A 23685-nucleotide genomic window follows, 5' to 3' on the forward strand; every position below is an offset into this window, starting at 1 on the left:
CCCTATCTCTCCTAAAACCAGTGTGTGCTTTTCAAAAATTTTAAAATATCTCTGATTTCTGTAGTACTGAGGCCTTCTAGCTCATTAAAAAATTATCTACCCAGAATAGTAAACCTGCGTCTGGATAGAGCAGGGCAGTGGCACAGTAGGTGCGAGATTGGCTCTTCCTCGTCCTCATCTAGACAACTTCTACAGAAGTCATGTGTTTGTGCAACCATCCTTTTGGTGTGGCTACCTATTAGGCAGTGACCCGTTATGACTGAGATCAATGTGCTAAGACTGTGTTTTTTTGGCTTAGCAGAGATTCTGTGCGTTTAGCATTTAGAGTCGGCCAAAGTTGACGGGCGATTTTGCAGGTTGCTTCATTTCGCCATCTTTCGTTTGCTTTCTTTACAATTTTTTCAAGGATGTGTAGCTTACATGTTTGTAAGGGTATCCCTATGTCATTATCTATGTGTTCGTCAGACAATTTAGTGCCGAGTCTTGCTAGTTCATCGGCTCCACAGTTACCCTCAATGTCGCGATGGCCAGGAACCCATGTTACCTTTAGGTGAAATGACTCAGCCATCTCGTTAAGAGATGTGCGGCATTTCATGGCTACCTTGAAGGTTGTCGCGGCTTTTATTATTGCCATCAGTTCAGCCTGAAAGACACTACAGTAGTGGGGGAGCCGAAAACTGAAGGAGATCCCCAGATGTTCGGAATATACACCTCCGCCCACCCTGCCCTCGAGCTTTGAGCCATCTGTGTATACATGGATGGACTCGCCCTGTCTTACCTCGTTGCGTTCCCACTCTTCCCTTGAGGGTAGGATGGTCGTGAATGCTATAATGGCAAGTATAGGCTGGAGTGCATATTCCACCAGTCCGGGAAGCCCCAAAGTGCCATCCAGGGTTTTAGGGGTTACTAAAAAACGAGCAACTCAGAAAAAATCCACAATCAGAAAATAAGACAGATTTGGCAGGCATTATTTACCGTAAAAGTTATTCGAAAATTGTGTAAATTGTAATGTACTATGGAAGTTACAGTACCCATTTTCTGTTTTGACTTAATTTTGGGATTTAAGGTGAATTTTGAGCTTTGCTGTATTAAGAGACTTATACTGGAATTTTATGATAAGTATTTTTAGGTATAAGGATTTGTGTAACAAGAAGAAGAAGAAAACCCTCAACCCAAGTAGTTGAAAAGTTCCACAAAAGTTACCCCTGCTATTTTTTACATGGAACCGCAAAATTTCCTTCGCCTTTTATCGTTAAACTGAGAGCAATTGCATAAGGCATGTTCTACGGATGTGTTAAAATCCGTGCAGAAGCAGGAAGATTAGTACCCATGGCTGAACAGGTATGTAAGAGACTTACGCATGAGTCAAATGAAGTCTTGTGAACATCCAAATATCTACAAGTTTTGACCCAGCAGGAAAGTTAGGATTGTCCTTGTAGGGTTAATAGTAGAATAATGGTAAAGGTAATCATTCCGTGATATTATAGTCTTTTCATGCAGGTAGAGCTTTACCAGGTTTTTCACCTTTAGCAACGTAGTGAACAAATTCATTGTCTTGAACTTCACAGTGGCCAGGTATTCACATCAATTCAATTTTATGTTTGTGTTTGATGAACAAATCTCGTATGTACGCTGCTAATGGACTATCATTGCTAAAACTTTGTAGTGCGACTACAGCAGATTGACTGTCAATTTACCATTCTCTTTAGCTGCTATTTCAGCCGCTTGATAAATTGCCATAATTTCACTAGTACAGACAGAGCAGTGATTTTGTAGAAAGCTCTTTTTCTGTTCAAAGTTGTACTATTAAAACTCTTTTCACTGATTATGTTGGTATTTCTTAAAGTGCTGCTTGAATTGAAATTTTCTGTAGGGGATAGTAGTGCGTCGTTTATGCTTCTGAATGAATATTGAAGATAACTACTCTTTTTGTTATATTGTTTATGGGTTAAGCAGGTGTTTTAAAAGAAGGTGAGTTTGGTTGCTCGAGAATTATTTTGCTAGTGTTCAATATTTTTATGGCGTTGTTGGCTTTGTTGATTTCTGTTACTGAAATAAAGGTATTTTTTTATAATGGAATGTGGAATTCCTGTGTAAGAAAGAGCTGTACTTGGAGTATTATTTGGGTTGGCATTCAATTGTTTGATGTTATTGTTGCTTTCGTTTGTTTCGTTGTATTTTTGGAGTAGAAGTAATTTAGGTAGTAGGAGCCGGTAGAGGTTCCGATAATGAAAGAGCTGTGACGTAGGACTTTGAGGTGTTGACTGAGGCAATATAATTAGCGTGCGGTAGATGTTTTTAGCTTCCATCACTGAACACTTCTTTCTTATTTTGATGGTTAAGACATCCTTTACTTGTTAAAATTACATTCACTGAATGATGAGAGTTTTGCTCTGAGCAGTTGGCACATATAATGCTGGTGCATTCATCTGATTTATATGGGGGTAGTGAGTTCAGCGTTTGCTTTTTGAACCACCTATTTTTTTGAGAATGGTAACACAAATGACATGTCAAATGTGAAGGTAAAAGGTTTGACATTTACGAAATGGGATGCTATACGCTTGAACAAAATTGGGAAATATTGAAAACCTATTTCCAAAGTGGTGAGTCTTCTTCTTCTTTTCTGATTTTCACATCGGTGGCTACGTCAATAAGCAAAATTGTCGGACTTGGGGCTTAGAAAATCCACACGTTACTGTAGAGAAGCAAATGCATCCACAACGAGTCACTGTTTGGTGCAGTTTTTGGTCTGGCGGCATCATCGGGCCATTTTTTTTTTAGAAAATAAGCAAGGAGCCGCGGTTACAGTAAATGGCGAGCGTTACCGTGACATGCTCAACTAGTTGTTTCCAAAAATTGAAGAGGATGACATGGACGACATTTGGTTTCAACAGGACGGTGCAACTTGTCACACTGCCAAAGTTACACTCGAACTTTTGGGTACCGTTTTCGAAAACCGAATAATCAGCCGAAATTCCGTTATCAATTGGCCGCCTCGGAGCTGTGATTTAAGCCCGTTAGACTAGTCTTTGTGGGGAGCTGTTAAGAACAAAGGCTATGCGAACCATCCAGAGACGATTGATGGTTTAAAACACGATCGAAGTTGTTATTCATGAAATTGGAGCCCAAACAATCGAAAATGTGCTTAAAAATTGGGTTGATCGAATGGCCTACTGTAAAGCCAGTCGTGGTAGTCATTTGAACGATATTATTTTCATTCATATATTACAATGTTCAATCTTGAAAATAAAAAAAAAAACATTTTTTAAATATTGATTAGTTTTTTTTTATAGCCGATTCAAAATGCAAATTTTACATGGCCCACCCTATACAAATTGTCTAATTTTTACACCATTTTGAGGTGTAGCCAAGTAGTTGGCACAATTTGCATTACATAAGATTGGCTATGTATCCACCATCTTAACAGAATGTCATGAGACATATTTAAAGGTTGTCAAAAAAGTCTTGCGGTATTTCCGCAAGCTTGTCTTTGCAAGCGCGTAGTTCTAGTTGTATTCGTCGCATCGTTTCACGCTAGAGCTTTTTGGAAAGCTCTTTTCACGTGCTAACACGTGTTTGATTAATTGTTGTTTGCTTTTAGTCGTTCGTGAGTTATAGCGTCGCAAACATGGAGCAAAATAAAGAGAAAATACTGCATATTTTACAGTACTACTACGATAAAGGCAAAAATGCATCTCATGCCGCCAATAAAATTTATGCAGTTTATGGACCCGATATAGTTTCCATTTCCACCGCACAACGATGGTTTCAACGTTTTCGTTCTGGTGCAGAGGTGATCGAAGATGCGCCACGGTCCGGAAGGCCTGTCGTCAAAAATTGCGATAAAATCGCTGAATTGATCGAAAGAGACCGGCATAGTGCAGCCGTAGCATCGGCCAAGAGCTGGGCATGAGTCATCAAACCGTTATAAACCATTCGAAGAAGCGTGGATTCAAAAAGAAGATCGATGTATGGGTGCCACACGACTTGACGCAAAAAAAACATTTTTGCCCGTATGGATGCATGCGAATCGCTTCTGAATCGCAACAAAATCGACCCGTTTTTGAAGCGGATGGTAACTGGCGATGAAAAGTGGGTCACTTACGACAACGTGAAGCGCAAACGGTCGTGGTCGAAAAGCGGTGAAGCTACCCAGACGGTGGCCAAGCCTGGATTGACGGCCAGGAAGGTTCTTCTGTGTGTTTGGTGGGATTGGCAGGGAATCATCCACTATGAGCTGCTCTCCTATGGCCAAACGCTCAATTCGGACCTGTACTGCCAACAACTGGACCGCTTGAATGCAGCACTCATGCAGAAGAGGCTATCTTTGGTCAACAGAGGCCGAATTGTCTTCCATCAGGACAACGCCAGGCCACACACATCTTTGGTGACGCGCCAGAAGATCCGGGAGCTCGGATGGGAGGTTCTTTTGCATCCACCGTATAGTCTGGATCTCGCACCAAGTGATAACCACCTATTTCTGTCCATGGCGAACGAGCTTGGTAGTCGGAAGTTGTCCACAAAAGAGTTTTTTGACAATAGCGAATCGAGCTTCTATAAGTGGGGCATTATGAAGTTGGCATCTCGTTGAGAACTCGTCATCGAACAAAACGGCGCATATTTGACTTAAATCGCATTATTATAACCAATTTTATGAACAATTGAAAATTCAATAAAAATACCGCAAGACTTTTTTGACAACCTTTATTTTGTATTAGGTAGTTTGTAGGTGTCAAAACCAAAGATAATAACACCACAAAGAGTCTGTTTGCCGCTAATTGTTTTGCTAAATTTATAAACGCCATTAACGCCTTGCCTGAAACACAGATGCGTACATTCCAAGAGCAAAGTTTAGTTTTGTCCCGCCGGATTCCAGGGACACACCAACCGTGCTCGGTCCTAGAGTCATTCATGAAGATGCGGAAACAGTGTTCGCCGGTGTTCGCTATTCAAACGGTAATGAACTTTTTTGTGGAAAACAGATGCAGAGGCAGATCAGTATGTGTATACAGCGATAGCAAAGCTGACAGCCTTTCAACCAACTTAGACAGCCCTTCAACCATTTCAAAGGTTGTTGAGTCCTGTAAATCCAGGCTGAACTAAGTCAATAGACATAATATCCCGTTGGTAACTTGGGCCCCGGGACACGTGGGTAGCGCGGGTAACGAGACATCTCACAGCTTAAAGACCTCAGACTCTTTAGGTAGGATGGGCTCTGGGGCCAACTTCTTTGTCCCGGAATCCCTTCTACCACTCCCTTCTGCAGCCATTAAATCCATGGTTAGCAAATGGTTTACTTTAACTCACAAGCGTCAGGCTAAGAGAGGCTGCAGATGGACAAAGCTGATGTTATCTTTCATGTCCGACCGACTGTCGCAGACACTCCTGTCACTAAGCAGAAGGGACTATAGGCAGCTGGTTGGACTAATGACGGGCCACTTTCTATGGACAAAGCACATGGAAAAGGTAGGCGTCCCAGACAATGCTCTCTGCCCAGCATGTGGAGAGGAGGTTGAGATGGCGGACTACTTTCTATGCGTCTGCCTCGCCTTCGTCGAATCAGACTATAGGTCTTTGGCACTGATGTGTTAAAAAGCGGGCACCTTGGCTCCTTGGCACCACAAGATCTTCTCAGATTTCTTCGAAAACCGGGTATATTTAAAGAAAATAAAAAGGTGAAACCTAGTACAGTATAATGGACTTAATTTTGTCTGAGTGCTGTAGTTGTCAGTCTGTCCCGACAAAAAAATCCTTGCCTATTTAATTCATGTACTATTCTTCTTCTGCAATTTTGTTGAGATAAGGTTCGGACATGGTCGACTTTGGTCGAGTTCAGTGAATTATGAAGAATTCACGTAACAGGGGATAATTCATGTAAAAGCGGGGTTGCTAGAAATTTTCGTGCGATTTTTGTGTCAGTAGCGAAAGGTTGCCGTCTCTACATTCAAAGATCCATATTACCTCTTTAGTAATGAGATTTGTGGCTTTATGAATAGCGAAGCATTATATTAATCACTATTGGGTAGTATCAGAGTCCTAGGATCTACCACCGCCACACTTGGTAATTCAGGGAAAAGGTTAAGAGATGGATCGTTCGTTTTTTGCGTGAGGCATGTCAGCTAGGATATTCTCTCTATGATCGGTTGCCACAGGGAGCATTCTCGAATATAAATAAAAAAGACCAAATGAAAATTTTATTGTGTTCTAATAACCAAAGTGAAGAAAGCAACGCTTTTATCATTCGAAAAAAAAAGAATATAACGGAGTACCCGCACTCAATAACACAGGAGAGGCGCACTTTAGACATTTAATGCTAGACGCTAACTGGGAGTTTTGATGGAAAAATCAAAAAATGAAACAAACCACACCCTTCCTTCATTAACTACCTCAGGGTGCAAACTTATTAGCCTCCCATCGTATATAACAATATTTCTTCGCTTGCTTTAAAAATAATGGCGCGCTAGACGAAAGTAAAAAAAAGCTTTCGGCAAAAACAACTTTAGCAGTCTAATGACATATTTATGCTTGAGAAATAATACCCCATTCTCTCAGATTAAGTTAGTTGACTGGAGGAAACACACATACACATTCACATTTATGCAGCTGTCCCATCGAATGCGTGTGTAGTGAGGATTTTGAAGCACTCTACTTGATTGGCTATAAAGTGCATTGTTATGACACAGTTGTTGTTGTATTTTTTCGCTCTAAGTATGTAAGCAAAGCAAAAGCAAAATGCGGAAATGCCAAGCAGCAACGCTAACAAAGAGATGTGTTTAGAAAAAGTGTTAAAGCAGAAACACAAAATGAAAATTTTTACTTGTACGTTGCTGGCTCTATGAAGAAAACTAGCATAAAACTAGTGAAGTGTAGATTGTATGATATGCTCAAGTGTACTGCCGTTGTCTGCCTTTTTAAGTTTATAGCCGCAAAAGTGCTTGTATCCGCACATTTGCAAGTAAGTGTATTGTCAATACACATAGTGGGCACAAAATGTTGTTGCTTACGAAAATCATTAAAGCGAAAAATATAAAATAACTTTTTTTTTTATTTTTATCAGCACCCTGTTCCCGTTTCATCGCTCCTATCAACTAATATCATGCATTTCGAGCATATTGGTTACCCTGCTGGCTTGCCATTTTACATACACAAGTACATGCATGTATGCGCAAAGCGTTATGAAGCAATAACATAGAATAAGTTACAAAAAAGAATTTAGAAGACTTGAACAAAAAAAAGAAAAAATGTGTATCAATGGCATACTCATTTCCATCTATTCCGCATGCATATAACAACTCCAATATTTTGTTTAAGAAATCGCTTCTTTTATTATAACATACTTTTCGGCGCTTTCGCACTTCATTCCTTATTATAAGCAAACACAAGAAAGCTGTAAGCGCTTTGTCTGTCACCAAATGTCGTTGAGTGCGTGCAGCCTTTGTGAGTTAGTGCAAGTGTGTGCCTGTGTATGCTTGTCTGCATGTCGTGCCTTGTCTCCGAAGATATTAAATTAGATAACATTTTCAATTTCCTTGCTCATTTACATGAACATTTTGCCGCTCGCATATTTGCTATGCAAAGGGGTTGTCAATAGGTGCGCTCAAACTTTGATAGGCGAATTTTATTTCACGTGGGCGATCAAGTGATCCAAGGTTTTTGGACATAGTCGGCAATTTTTTTTTAATAAGTGTTTTCTTTGTAGGTTTGGGTATAATTGGGTAGACTGACACAACCTTGAAAAAAGTGTAATGACATTGAGATTTATTTATTGTTGAAAGTTTATTTTTAAGTGAAATATGTTTGGTTCTTTTTAATATTAAAAAATTGTTTTTATTTTTTAATAATAACATTTTTAAATTTTTTTTTTTTGGGAAAAATTATGTATATGAGTATTTGTTATAATTTTTTGGCGAAATTCTATTTTTGTTATGTTTGAAAAATACCCTTCTCTGAAATTACCCAAACTAAATGTTGCTAGAATGGGCGCGAGTACTTTCTAATTCAGTCCAGACCGAATTTAGCCTTCTTTACTTAATTCGTTTTTTTCTTTTAGTTTTTTGAAAGTTCCTGGTAATTCCGCAAAACATGGTAAGATATGTAGGGCCAGTATTTGTAACCATCAGGCAGAAGAAAAAAATTGGCTTCGGCGGACAGCGAAACTTTTTTACTTGTTTATATAAGTTTTTAAAATTTTATGGGCGTCGGATTGGGCCCTATCTAAACTTTTCAAAATTTAATGCTTAAAAGTAAAAAAAAAATATGGTGAACATCTGTTTTTCAAAGTTTTTGAGAAAAACACTTTTGTTTTTAATTTCCTAAAATTAATCCCCTCAGATTTAAAATTATTTTCAGCTGTTTTGCTGTACGTATTTGAATATAACTCGAAATACTTAATACAATAAATAAATATACAAACTTTCAGGGATTACTGCATTGTCTCAGCTAGTAATGAAAAGAGATTCAAAAATTACGAATTTTTTTTTTTATATATTTATAATTTTTTCCCAACACTTCTTTATAGGTCTTTTTATCCTAAAAAATTACAAAAAAAATTATAGGTGAAATTGTTAAAAGAGCCGAAAATATTTGACTTTAAAAACTTTGTTGAAATTTCAACATTCATTAAATCTCAAAATTATTGAGTGCCTTTCGAACATTTTTCGGTTTATTTCTTATTATAGTCAAATCTACAAATTAACCAATTTTTTTTAAATTTAGCCTATTGTCCAAAAAAGTGATCCTCACTTGATATGAAATCGCTCACCTAAATTTTTAGTCTTGACATTTAGACATTAAACGCCACACGACTCACGCACATGTTGAAATTGTTAAAGTGTAAGTAACAAAATCTGTGTTCTCTTCGCCGAGTGTTCCGTGCACTCCATTCAATTTACAGTCTTCACGATCATCGGAATTGGAACGATGGAATTCCATGTGAGCTTCATCAGGTGCTTTTACAGTCCGAAATCTGATTTTACAGTTGGGTGTGGCTTTCGGTTCGGCCCAATCATAATCCGTCCTAATATTAATCAAAAACTCGCATTCTTCATAAAATTGAGCCTGTTTTGAGCGAAGTAGAGCCTATTTCTAGGCGGAGTCTATTTGGCCGGGATTCAATTCCATACAATATGCCAGCGAATGCAGATGGAAAAACAATATAAATTTTTGAAAAGTTCGAGCGCTCATAATGAAAAACCCTTCATTCTGTTGAATTTATACTAAAGAAAAATATCGAAAATTAAGTGAAAGAAAATAAAAATCAGTAGCAGCCAGCACTTATTGCTTGACATTCGTCCTGAGTGTACATAGATGATACAATTCAGGTAAGTTGCCGCCGTGGCTCTGCCGTATGAGTCGTATTCTACTGGACCTCTTTTGCTTAAAACCTTCGTATGAATGATGCTCAGTTTTGCGAAGACCCCGAGTTACTTTGGGATAAAGCGAGGAAATCGCCTGTGAGTTGTTATCATAGACTAAATATTTCACGGCTAATAGACTTACTGTAAGTCGATCTTGTTTGTGGGATACTTGGGTTTTTGGTACAACAGTGTCTGCCGCGTTAAAGGCCTGTTTCACCAAAACATCATCGCTTATATGCACCAGGGATGATAGATTACAAGGCTAGGCCTTCCGAAGAAAAACTCTGAGAGTAGCTTTGGATTGGACAGAAAGAAAGGGGAATGAAAGGAAAGCAAAATATGTAACGAGAGATTAGTTGAATTTAATCAGTCTTTCAATCAGTCGTCGTTCAGACGGCATTAGCAGTTGGTTTCTGCGTAATTTTTTTAAATTTTTGCCAACCTATGTCGTAAATAAGCTGCTGTCAAATTTTCTGTTACGTTATCAAATCAATTGGCTACTTCAAAATTTTTGTGTGTCAGTTAACTGTCTGATATTGGCCATACCTTCTAAATTCTTTCCATCGTGCCGTTCATCGGCATGTCCAAATTAACGAACTGCAGCTCATTATCCTATTTTCTTCCTACAATACTCCTTAAACTTTACATGAAATTAAGTCTCAAAATCTTCCATTGGAATCATTGTTAGACGTCTACACCACATACAAGAGGAGGCACGATGAGTGTTTGGTAGAGCCTAATTTTTTTTCGTCTAAAATGCGCTCTTCAATTTTCCTCCGACCACGAAGTACCATAACATCTGATGGCAAGAGTTATATTACAGTCTGTGTCAGAAAAAAGGAACCGCGATTGTTCATGAAGTATAAAAGCTATATAATGAAATATTTTTTTTTTACATGAAAGTATGTACAAAACTACGACTGGCAATTACTCAATAAGACTTGTAGTCTTCATCTTTGTCGAGTATAGCCTGGCATCTTTTTCATGCTTTGAGCCAGCTATTCTGCGTAGCTCGTCAAAAAACAGGACTAGATTTTGCGAACTTGACGCACGAGTTACTTTAAATCATGGACTGGCCTTCCGGTAAGATGCGTTTTCATAGTTCCTCACACATTTTCAATGGGATTGGCGTCTGGGGACTAGAAGGCCAGTCCAATACTGGGACGCCATTTTCTTGTTTTGTTGTTTCTCAATGTTTTTTTCTGAGAGCAGTGGTTTTGATGATGTGGGATGGTAGGATATATTCGCCTCCGACGACTGAAGTTCGATGGTGTTGATGTTCATACCTATTCCCTTTTTAGCAAGAACTGATCATACTTGGCATAGTCACAAAGAGGGGTCCCGCTTAAAAAGTTGTACGACCACTTTACCTTGCTTTTTTGTCGCCACTCGCTTCAAGTCGCGTTTGGAAAAGTCATCAACATTTTTGTACACCTGATACCGGTAATTCCACATCCCAACAAACTTTTTTGATTTTTTAATTACTTTTGCAGCTGCGGCGTGCATTAATAATACCTCCTGGAAATGCTTCGCGTACTTCTCACTCATTTTTGTTTGGTTGCATTTACGGGAAAGTTTCGAACGCCAGTAACCTGAGTTAGCGCTAGTGTCGTTGCCCTTGAGTGGGACTATTGCGCAGCGCAAAGCAGAACGAAACATATCTTGTAGTTACAAGAAAAAACGGGTTCTTTCTGCTGACGCAGATTGCACATTTGATTTCCTGGGTGAAAACATTGTTGGTGTTATCGCTTTATCCCAGATAGAGCAAAACTTCTACAATTTCAAAGTTAAAGCTACCAACCAATAATTACCTGTATGCTAACAGGCAAAAGAACTTGTTTTCTGTTTTAATGCATAAATCTGACGCTAGGCATCAGAAAGCACCAAATATTCCATTATTAGATTTCAAGGTTTTCTTTTGTCTGTTTTCCATTGAAAGGGGCTTACTACCAGAAAGTCCAGACAAACATAAGCGAATCAAGTATTCACTTTTGAAATTGGTTCTTTATCATTTTACATACTTCTTTTGTTACTAATCATTACTCTTGAATTAAAGAGACTCCGATGCTCAGCTATAACATTTTCTGATCGTAATTTGTAATAAAATTATGCACAAATTAGGCATTTTTCTTAAGAATTCTAAAAATTGCTACGGTTTTACAAAAGCTAATATAGAAAGTTTTTCTTACAGCACTATAATATGCAGAATAGTATTGCCACACTTATGCACAAATTAGTAATGCCAGGATTTCAATATCTCTTAAGTCCCGTTATCGTTTCTTGAAAACGAATCACTCGCACTTCAATCCTGCCTGCACAAAAGTGATGTTATTTCGAAATATCAAAAAACCATCGTCAATTTTTTTGTGTTTGATCATTGCTAAATATACAGGGTCCGGCACTCGAAGTATAACCAATTAAAAATGCCATCAATTTAGTTTGGAAAATTACTTTTATTCAAAGTGTGAACATAATGCAAATTAAAAATAAATTTGCTTTTGCTCGATATGACCACCTTTTGCCTTGACTATGACCTTGAGATGCTCCAGAAGTGAATCGCACGCTGTATGCATGTGACAAGCAGGTATTTTGGCCTACTCATAAACAATGCCTTTTTTCAGCGCCTTAAGAGGACGTTAGGAAGTTCGGAAGGTTCTGTGTTAGTCATTCTTGGTTCACTCGAGCTTTGTGAGACGGTGCTAAGTCTTATTGAAACGTCCTTGGTCTGCCACCGAAATGTTTGTCTGCCCACGGCTTCAAAGCAATCTCCAGAATACTTTTCCGATAACATTTCGCATTTACCTTGTCGCCAGGCTCGATGAAAACGATTGGAGAACGCTCATCTGCGGAGTACTCGTATGCGGATGCTATGGTCAGGTATTTTCAGTTCTTTCGCCATGTGATTGGCACTTCGTCGGGTATTTCGCTCAACTCGCTTTTTCACTTTTTGAACCATTTCACGTGACGTTGCAGTCTTTTGATGACCACCTCCATGACGTTTCGCGATGCTACCAGTATAATTGTAACGAGTAATGGTGCGATAAACAAAAACTTTATTCACTTTAAGGTGCTCGAGCTCACGCACAGTCGGTGGCTGTGATTTTCCAGCTAAATAGAATGTAATCAAACTATTATGTTTGAAATCCATTACTGATTTCCTGTTTTTGTGTTTAGTCTAGGCAAAATGCGTCCGCGTGCCGCACTCTGTATATTTGATCGATCAAAATAGTTTGCCTTTTCTTATGATAATTAATTTGGAAGTAAAATTGTATCAAAAGTGCAATACCATATATAGGCTCATATGCGGTAAAGGGTTAAACTGTGCGGGTTAAAATATATATAAACTTCTTTCAACCATAAAATTCATTTTGACGTGATAACGTCTTATAGTTCGATGTAGCCGGCTGCACGCGCCAAAAACTGCGGCGTTATCTTGCTCATGCGGCGTTACCTTGTTTGAACTGCAAGCAAGACCTCGAAACGAACGACAAAGAGGCACAATCGGCCCCCGCGTTCGGCAACGTTCGACATCTGGCTCTCTCCTACTTGAGTGGGCATATATATGTATGGATATGCGCATATGTATATAAATTCACATACTTGTATTTGCATATGCCTTCTTCCTTTGTGCATGGTAATGAACCATTTCTCTGTCGAGGATATGAGATGATAGGCAAAGTAGCAAATGAAAGGGGGTGTTTCGAGTGTAATGTGTTTTGAAAAAGGCGAATTGATGATGGTGCCTCTTAGTGTTGTTGACTTATTAAGGTCTGATGCCTCTGTTTTCACTGACGGATCCAAAATGGAGTCTGGAGTGGGGCGGGGGTCTACTCTAAATCAGCCAGCATTTCGGCCTCCTTTAAACTGCCGGAGACAAGCAGCGTCTTTCAAGCAAAGGTCTTCGCGATCCTGCAGGCATGCAAAATGCTTCGGTATCGCTGTTCGGAGGGAGACATTAATATTTTTTCCGATAGCCAACCTGCAATCAAGGCCCTGTCCTCGCCGTATTGCAACTCTCTTCTCGTGAACTCTTGTAAGGAGGAACTCAAACGTCTCGAACGTGCAGGAAACATTTCCCTCATCTGGGTTCCTGGGCACAGGAATATAGAGGGAAATGAAATTGCCGATGAGCTTGCCAGGAAGGGGGCGGCAGAACCGGATCCAGCTGCCCCCTTCTCAGACATCGGTATGCCCTTGGCCGTCGTTAAAGGGAAACTACACAACTTCCTTCTAAGAAAAGCGCAAGACAGAAGGAGGTCTGTCTCATCGTGTGCCATTTCAAAAGCACTATGGCCTCAATACGATAGAAACAGAACACTTAAGGTGATGGGATTCCCCCACCATTCAATTTGCAAACTCATTGCGGTATTCACCGGTCACTGGGTGATCGGCACTCATGCAGAGAAGCTTGGAATTCCGTACAACCCCCATTGCAGAAGCTGTGGGGATCCTGCAAAGAAAGAGGCTGTGGAAAACTTTCTCTGCAAATGTCCGGCTTCGGCGGCTAGGCACTTGAGATTCCTTAGCGTGCCCTTTGAGGATGACTTGATGAAATTCTCCAGCCTAGATCCCTTTTCTCTCCTCCGCTACATCAACAGCACTGGGTGGCTGTAGATGGTTTTCTCTCCTCCCTAAATCCTTTGTCAGGTAGTGGTCCACAGTATGGTATCAAAACGGCACGTAAGTGCTACTTGTAGTGTACCTGGGGTACTCTTGCCATCTTACCTACCTACCTAAGGTCTGATGCACAATCGAAATTGAACATATCTTTCATAAATTTGATAAATGTCTCGTAATTTTCCACGTTTGTGTAAATGTAACTTGATCAATTCCATTGCGATTCCATTCACCTCCTCCTCTATATCCATACAAAATATCTGTCAAACAAATAAAATTAAAATTTTCTTTTGAAATATGCAACCATTCCATCGGTATTTTCTTATGACGTTGTCACGTTAAGCTATCGTCAGTAAACCGACTTTACCGACAACCTCTTTTTTTACTTTTAAGCTTCTTTGCATCGATATGCCATAAGCAACTTTATCAGACATATTGTGATCCCGAAAATGCAGTGTTCGTAAAAATCGAAAAACTTGCCGTCCCTAGTACATATGTATGCAACATATCTGTTATATATCTTTTCAAGGTTGACAAAATCAATTTAACATGCCTGACTAAGCCATTTCAAAGTGAGAGATTGTAGAAAAAAACGGAAAAAATATATCCATGTGAAACTAGACTTAATAATAAACTAATGTAAATTGAATTGCATCAAAGTGAATGCAAATAAATTGCAATACGTTTTGAATGCAAAACATACTCGTATAGTCGGGTCTTGTTTTGAAGTAGAATTAAATTGAGTTTCTTTGAATTTGAATGGAAGGTGTGGAGTGGCGTTGCCATTTTGTCAAACGCTATTGAATAAACTGTGATTTATTTTCTGTTCTTCTCAACTTTATTTGCAGTTATACCAACACTCCAACTGGACTTGGGCTCAAATTTGAATCCGGAAGATATTGAAGAAGGCGACGATGTTTATTTCGAGTGTAAGGTGCATGCCAATCCGGCAGCTTATAAAGTTGTATGGAAACATAATGTAAGTATTTGTGCAAATGGCAAAGTAATATGTAACACTGTTTGATGCTTATACTTAACATATGGAACCACATATAATATGTATGCCTGTATATGCACATGTGTGTGTGAAGCCAAAGGGAGCATCAAAGCAGCTTTAGGATATACTACCATGTATACGTTACTACTTCACACGTGCTGATATACTTGTAGGTCTGCGTCGCTTCATGTCTCTTAACAGAGTTAGTGTAGCTCAGTTCGTAGTTTGTAGAATTATTTATGTGTAAATTATTTTAATGTTTAAGTTTTTCAATTCGATTTTTGCTGTAAATTCTTTAAAACTTATCAAACAAGTTTCACAAATGTCGATACTCAAATTTACAAAAGTAACAAATACACACCACAAATTTATTGTTATTGTAGAAAAGCAGTTACCCATGATGGAAAAAATAATGAGATGGCGCCTATCGTGGTACCGTTAATTTGTTCTCAGCGAATTTGACAATGAGTTACGCCGTTTTAGCACCAGTATGGCTAGATTACCATTTCCGTAACTTGATTTAGTATTTTTTGTTTTGTTATTTAGACTCGGAGTCTTAGTTTTTTCTTCGTGACATTTTTCTAGCCTGTTCTAATCAAAAGATATGTTTATAATTTTGTAAAATATACATTTTTTTTTAATTAGTTCAATAATCCACTCAGTTTTATTTAGCTTTAATTTTTTTTAACATCTCGTCGCGTTGCCCCCGATTGCGCTTATTGTTGGTGTTGTTCTCCTTTCAGCAGTCAAATCTCTCTCTCGCTACTGCAGTGTTGCCTAGCTTTGGATATAAAAACGCACTAAAATGCCCATTTGAAGAAAATAAAACACCAAATGTTTATTGAATTACTTAAAGAACTTTGTATGCGTGACAAATTGTCTTTAAAATGTGCGTTTTTTAAATAAATGTGTTATAGTTGTGTGCAATTTATGAGTTTTTTGTTAAGAAAACAACTTTTTTGCTATATTTGAGGTTATGTAACAAGATAAGGTACTCTTTTTGTAAAAATTTCGTTATGGTTTCTTCAGTATTTTGTGCCTTACTTGAACTATAATTACACCCCTTGATGCCTTATGTCCCACTAAGGACTTAGGACTGGAAGAGACAATTACACCTCTATGGTTTTAATTCGCCTTCCGTAAATTTTTAAAATGTGTAAAAAGGTGTTCAATGTTAAGAAGAGTTCAGAGAGTGACCTTTTTTAACCTTCTTTTGTTTAATAATACAGTTTTTTTTAACTTACAGTTTCGGTAGCTTTAAATTAAAAAAAAGAAACAAACACGAAACTTCAAAATTTTCGCATTTTCGGTATAAAAAAGCACTAAATTTATTGCGAAGAGCAAATGGTTGGCAAGACTGCACAACTTGGGGAAAGTGACGTCACGCACTCTCTGATGGGCGCAATCTTGTTTCTATCATTCTTGGCAGTTACCTACTTAGTTCATGAAATCCCTTCCTTCTCGTATTGCGAAAGCATTTGTGCTGATGTAAGGTTGAGGAAGAACAACTGCATTTCTCAGCACTCGGTAAGCGACGCCACTCTTAACGCTATAGTTTAAACCAATTAAAAATATCTAGAAGTATTCTGACGAAGTAAGAAGTAGTATCTGAATTGATCTCTTAATTGTTTTACAACTCAATAGTTGGCTATCAAATGTGCTTAATAGCCAATTTTGAAAATAGTTTTACATTTAATTTATTCAATCTTATTTTACCGTAATCTCGAAAACAATAAAAAAGTTAACTTTTATATCCGCACCAGCATTTGTGTATCTATAATCTGTTATGCAATGCAACCAATTGTTCTATGTTTCAGAGATGATATATGAGCGATTCCATGTGTATTGTCGTCAAATTTCCTAAAAATTGGTTTATTTACAATATAAGCTTACGTTTGATGAAAAGTAAACAAAAAACTTAAAAAAAACTGGAACTTATTCAAAGTTGAAAATTAGTTTTTTTGAAGTGAAATATCTCCGTGACCTACATATACAAATATATAGGATTTTCCAATAAAAGGTGTTATTCTCGTAAAAAAACAATGGTTTTGTTGCATGTGTGGCACGTAGCGCCGACTTATTGAAAATAAACGTTGTCCAGATCAACACGCAGGAGGATGGTTCCATGTGTAGAAGTCCACGCAAGTGGGGAAAGTTACTGATCGCCATTCACTTGGGAGTGGCCAGGACGATTCTTCTACATATGGTTCAAGCAGCTCACAACGTCCGGGATTAGCCCACGTATCCTCTGGTTAGCTTTCGAACACCCGTTCGGGAGTGAGCTAACGTGAGAAGGCGAAGCATCCCAGCATAGCTGGTTGTGCGCTGGGTTTGGGACCCGCCACTTAAAAATCCCCCCCAATGAAAACAGCAACAAAGCCTCGGATGAGAACTTCCAACACTGATGACGACCCCTGCAAACGAAATAAGGAATACGATTTGAGGGCATGCACCTGGAATGTCCGGTCCCTTAATGGGGAAGGTGCCTCTGCCCGGCTGGTTGATGTCCTCGTAAGAGCAAAGGCTGACATCACTGCCATCCAAGAGATGCGATGGACGGGGCAAGGCAAGAAAACCATAGGACCTTGCGACGTCTACTACAGCTGCCATGTAAAGGAGCGCAAATTCGGTGTCGGATTTGTTGTGGGAGAGAGACTTCGTCGCCAAGTACTGTCGTTCACTCCGGTGGACGAGCGTCTCGCAATAATCCGCATCAAAGCACGTTTTTTTAACATATCGCTAATTTGCGCCCACGCCCCGACGGAAGAGAAGGACGATGCGACCAAAGATTCCTTCTATGAGCGCTTGGAGCGTTCGTATGAACACTGCCCCCGCCACGACATAAAAATCGTGATTGGCGACTTCAACGCCAGGGTGGGCAAGGAAGGAATTTTTGGTCCCACAGTCGGAAAATTCAGCCTGCACAACGAAACATCCGGTAACGGACAGAGGCTGATCGACTTCGCCGGGGCCCGAAACATGGTAGTCTGCAGCATCAGATTCCAGCATAAAAAAATCCACCAAGCTACCTGGCTGTCCCCTGATCGAAAAACGCGAAACCAGATCGATCATGTTGTGATAGATGGAAGACACGCTTCTAGTGTATTAGATGTACGCACGATCCGAGGACCCAACATCGACTCGGATCATTACCTTGTTGCAGCCAAGCTGCGCACACGCCTCTGTGCAGCAAAAAACGTACATCTACCTACGCAAAGAATGTTCGACATCGAAAAGCTGCAATCACAACAGACAGCCAGAAGATTCGCCACTCGACTCTCACTCCTGCTCTCAGAGAGCACTTCCCAACAAACCGGCATGCACGAGCAATGGAGCAACATTTCTCGTTCCCTACGTACCGCGGCCGAAGAAGAAATCGGATTCCGGCGAGCCCGAAAAAACAATTGGTACGACGAGGAATGTCATGCTGCCGCAGAAAGAAAGGATGCCGCCTATAGAGCTACGCTGCGATCGGGCGCAACGCGAGCCATGTGGGATCGCTACAGAGAGCTGAAAAAGGAAGAGAGACGTATTATCCGACAGAAGAAACGAGAGGCCGAAATACGTGAGTGCGAGGAGCTTGAGATGCTGGCCAACAGGAACAACGCCCGAAAATTCTACCAGAAAGTTCGGCGGCTTACAGAAGGTTTTAAGACCGGGGCGTTTTCCTGTAAGAACAAAGACGGCGATCTGGTGACTGACGTACAGAGCAATCTTAAATTATGGAGGGAACACTTCTCGAACCTGTTAAACAGTGACAGCTGCGCATGTCGTAGAGAATGTGAAGATCCCGATACCCCAATCGATGACGACGGAATTGTAGTTCCGTTACCCGACCATGACGAGGTGAGAATAGCAATATCACGGCTACAGAACAACAAAGCCGCGGGCGCCGACGGACTGCCGGCTGAGCTATTCAAACATGGCGGCGAGGAGCTGGTAAGGTGCATGCATCAGCTCCTATGCAAAATATGGTCGGATGAAAGCATGCCTGCCGATTGGAATTTAAGTGTGCTCTGCCCAATCCATAAGAAGGGCGACCCTGCAATTTGTGCCAATTACCGCGGGATTAGTCTTCTAAATATCGCCTATAAGGTTCTAGCGAGCGTATTGTGTGAAAGGCTGAAGCCCACCGTCAACCAACTGATTGGACCTTATCAGTGTGGCTTCAGACCTGGAAAGTCTACCATCGACCAAATATTCTCAATACGCCAAATCTTGGAAAAGACCCATGAAAGGAGAATCGACACACACCACCTTTTCGTCGACTTCAAAGCTGCATTCGACAGTACGGAAAGGAGTTACCTGTATGCCGCGATGTCTGAATTTGGTATCCCCGCAAAACTAATACGGCTATGTAAGATGACGTTGCTCAACACCAGCAGCGCCGTCAGAATTGGGAAGGACCTCTCCGAGCCGTTTGATACCAAACGAGGTTTCAGACAGGGTGACTCGCTGTCGTGTGACTTCTTTAACCTGATGTTGGAGAGCATCGTACGAGCCGCAGAACTTAATCGCTCAGGCACAATATTTTATAAGAGCGTACAATTGTTGGCGTATGCCGATGATATCGATATCATCGGCCTTAACAACCGCGCTGTTAGTTCTGCCTTCTCCAAACTGGATAAAGAGGCAAAGCGAATGGGTTTGGTGGTGAACGAGGACAAAACGAAGTACCTCCTGTCTTCAAACAAACAGTCGGCGCACTCGCGTATCGGCACCCACGTCACTGTAGACAGTTATAAGTTCGAGGTTGTAAAGGACTTCGTTTATTTAGGAACCAGCATTAACACCGATAACAATGTCAGCCTTGAAATCCAACGTAGAATCTCTCTTGCCAACAAGTGCTACTTTGGACTAAGTAGGCAATTGAGCAGTAAAGTCCTCTCTCGACGAACAAAACTAACACTCTACAAGACTCTCATCATGCCCGTCCTGACGTATGGCGCAGAAGCTTGGACGATGTCAACATCCGATGAAGCGACGCTTGGAGTGTTCGAGAGAAAGATTCTGCGTAAGATTTTTGGACCTTTGCACGTTGGCAACGGCGAATATCGCAGACGATGGAACGATGAGCTGTATGAGCTTTACGACGACATAGACATAGCGCAGCGAATAAAGATCCAGCGGCTACGTTGGCTGGGTCATGTCGTCCGAATGGATACAAACGCTCCGGCTTTGAAAGTATTCGATGCGGTACCAGCTGGTGGTAGTAGAGGAAGAGGAAGGCCTCCTCTGCGTTGGAAAGATCAGGTGGAGAAGGACTTGGCTTCACTTGGTGTGTCCAATTGGCGCCGGTTAGCACGAGAAAGAAACGACTGGCGCGCTTTGTTAAACTCGGCCAAAATCGCGTAAGCGGTTATCGCGCCAATTAAGAAGAAGAAGATCAACACGCAATCCATTCACCTTAACTGTTGTCCCAGCTTCATTTTCGAAAAAGCAATTTCCAATGACTCCGCCGGACCATAAACCGACGACGAGGAAAAGACAAACCTGGGTTTTGTTCAACAGCAATATTTTCGGCTGTTCTTGAGCGCCGTGCACGGGTTTTATTCTTCACATTACTAATTTGTACCAACTGCTCGAATTTTTTCACTAATTTCTGTATTGCGGTCCGACGAGGTGCTTCACGATGACATATTTTTATAGTGAATTTTAATCGTTCCATTTTTATTAATGGCGTAGTTTCTACTTGTGAAATATCAAAAAATGACAGCTTCAAAAGTGAAGTCTACCGAAATAGCGGGCTATTCAAACTAACACCTGTTATTGGAAAACCCTTTATACCTATGTAGTTGACGCTAATACTTTTTGGGCAATCTGGTCGAGGTGCTCCTGCTATTTGTGTCGTGCGTGTTGATATTTTTCCACAAATGGAGGGACCTACAGTTTTAAGTCGACTCTGAATTGCAGATGGCTTTTATGGCTTGCCTCCCGAGGGTCGATCGCTGTTAGACTAACTTTTCATATCATTTCGGGCTTCACGCACGGAGATTGCCGATAATAGCTATAAAATGGGTACTGCTGATGTTTATGTTATTATTTTACATTATCAAGTATTCTTGCATCAAACTCTCGCTTAAAAGATACCACATAACAAAGCGGCTAGAATTAGTTCGCAGGCACGTGAAATGGACAACCAAATGTAACAAAACTGTATTTATATATTGTAACTTTTCCAAGGCCTTTAAAAATATGTATAAATCAAATATTTTTTTCTTATTATTAATTTTAAATACAAATCTTCGTATGTAAATTTTTTTAATTTCATTTTATTTTACACTTTCACAACTTAGTATCAATAATATTTCCAATTTAATGGACTATTTGGTATTTAGTATTACAGCGGGCACCGTTGCCTAATGCTAGAAAGATTTTTACTAATAGCGGTCACCTCTCGACAGACTAATGATATATAAACGGCAGCTTAGCTACAAGGCAATAATATATATCAGGCAAAAAATATTTCAATTAGAAATATATAATTAACCTATTTGAAAAACTGTTTTCTGTAGAGTGTTATACACTATATGACAGAATGAATTAAGCAAAGCTGCTTTCTGCGTGTCGAAAATTGGAGATGCTGGGGATGTATCTGAAATATGGTTATGGTCAAATTTACAAATTTGTCCTAGTTTCAGATGAATTGTTTCCGCAATGGTATTATGGTGGAATTTGTTAGCATGGTGCATCCAGCTATCAGGTGGTCTAAAGTCTCAATCCGCCAATGTAGTTTCTTGTTGGGATCACTCCACTTTGTATGGTGAAAATGACACTCTCCGTTTTGGCGTATATCGACCTGTTGGCAAGTCATAAGTGCGACAATTTTTGATCGACATGTCGTTGTGTCTTTTCGATAAACGCCATGAACAGCCATTTCAGACCATCTGTGTACCTTTTCATCTGTTGATGGGATATTCCTCATTTCGTAGGATTGACTCATTCAAAGCGGGGAGTAATTAATAGCCTTGTTCGGACTGGGAACACTTTTGTTAAGATTAGTTTATCATGCAAGGACCCAACATCATATTTTAATTTTTTTTGGTTTATTTTGTTTACTTCACTTTCTTCTTCTTCTTAATTGGCGCGATAACTGCTTAAGCGATTTTGACCAAGTTTAACAAAGCGCACCAGTCGTTTCTCTCACCTGCTAATCGGCGCCAGCTGGAAATAACAAAAGAAGCCAAGTCTTTTTCCACCTGATCTTTCCAACGTAAAGGAGGCCTCTCTCTTCTTTTGCTACCGGAGCGTTTGTATTCATTCGGACGACATGAGCCAGCCAACGTAGCCGCAGCCTCTTTACATGTTGTCCTATGTCTATTTCGTCGTAAATCTCAAACAGTTAACCGCTCCATCGTCTACGATACTCGCCATCACCAAAGTACCAAAAATCTTCCGCTGAATTTTTCTCTCAAACATTCCAAGGGACGCCTCATATAATATTGTTATCGTCCAAGCTTCTACGCCATACAATTACATGACTTTACATTATATTATTCCGCCATATTTTATGCATTTTGCTTATTTATTTTTTAAATTCCTTAGCTCAACATGATGCTTATAATATTTACAATTTGAAGGCCAAAAATATTAGGTGCGCAACTAAGTTCCCGCTGTTTATCAAGCTTAGACATATGGTAAACAAACTGCTTCGATACATTAGTGATATTGTCTTGGTATCATATACTTTTGGTTTTGTGAAAATGTCTGATTTTGTGCCGAATAATTGTGATTTGCGGATGTGTTGATTTTCCTGAAGCGCATCAAGAGCTACAGAAAGCTTATGGAGATGCTGCTTTAAGTGAAACAACCTGCCGAGATTGGTTCCGTAGCCTCAAAGACGCGTGAAGGAAGGCTGAAAACCTTCAACGACGCTGAATGGGAGGCATTGCTCAATGAGGATCCGTGTCAAATGCAAGAATAGCTTGCTTCAGCTTGCCAAACCCATTAAAACCTACTAGTCTAAGAGCTGGCTACATGAAAGTGCCCTCATCAGGTACATGGCTAATTTATATTGAAAATAATAGTATTAGTGTAGACGAATATAAAAATGAATGTCTGCCATTGCAAAACTGGGGCGCAAAGGGGGAATACGCAGTGAAAGGGGTGAATTTTGGGTGGAAAAAAATTCATAAGGTACAGGTATTCTATGTACGGGAAAAGTTTGGTTATATATTTGAGAAAGTGTAAAAAAAATTGGCAGACATTTTACGAGGGGCTAACTCGCCGGCAGACGGCGCTGAAGATTGCAAAAATTAATTAAAAAAAAATCATAAGGTACATGAATTCCAATTATTGTATTTTAAAGTTTAAACATTCCAAAAGCCATTTACAAAATGGCAGACAAAAAAGTGAGGGCTAAGGCCGCGGCAGACGACGTTAAAAAGTGCGCTACACGTCAACATTTTTAGTCACATTCGCAATCGGAATCTGATTCGGACGTGATATCTCCTTCGCTATCGCTATATTCATCTTCATTTGATTCGCTTTCTGCATTAATGTCTTCATCGCCTGTAACAAAGCACAAAGCAAAATGATTTTTAGACATTTAATAGAATGGAATAGTTATATGTTCTGTGGATAAATATATTACCTTCGTTTGTTCCAGGATCAATAATATCTTGTATTGTACTAGGCAGCTGTGGTCCGTCAAACCATTTAAATGTATACTTTCCCTCTACTAATATCCATCCGTTCTGGTCGTAAATATGATAG

General features: G+C 39.8%; 1 protein-coding gene across 1 annotated transcript in view; it reads left to right on the forward strand.

The window, feature by feature from the left end:
- LOC129250842 (hemicentin-1) overlaps nt 1-23685 on the forward strand; it is a 336677-nt gene that overhangs the window by 181650 nt on the left and 131342 nt on the right. The window contains exon 9 of the mRNA XM_054890469.1: nt 14822-14952. Coding sequence (XP_054746444.1) covers nt 14822-14952 — 131 coding nt within the window. The remainder of the gene's footprint in view (nt 1-14821; nt 14953-23685) is intronic.

Source organism: Anastrepha obliqua, chromosome 1, assembly GCF_027943255.1.
Source record: "Anastrepha obliqua isolate idAnaObli1 chromosome 1, idAnaObli1_1.0, whole genome shotgun sequence".
In the NCBI taxonomy this organism is placed as follows: Eukaryota; Metazoa; Arthropoda; class Insecta; order Diptera; family Tephritidae; genus Anastrepha; species Anastrepha obliqua.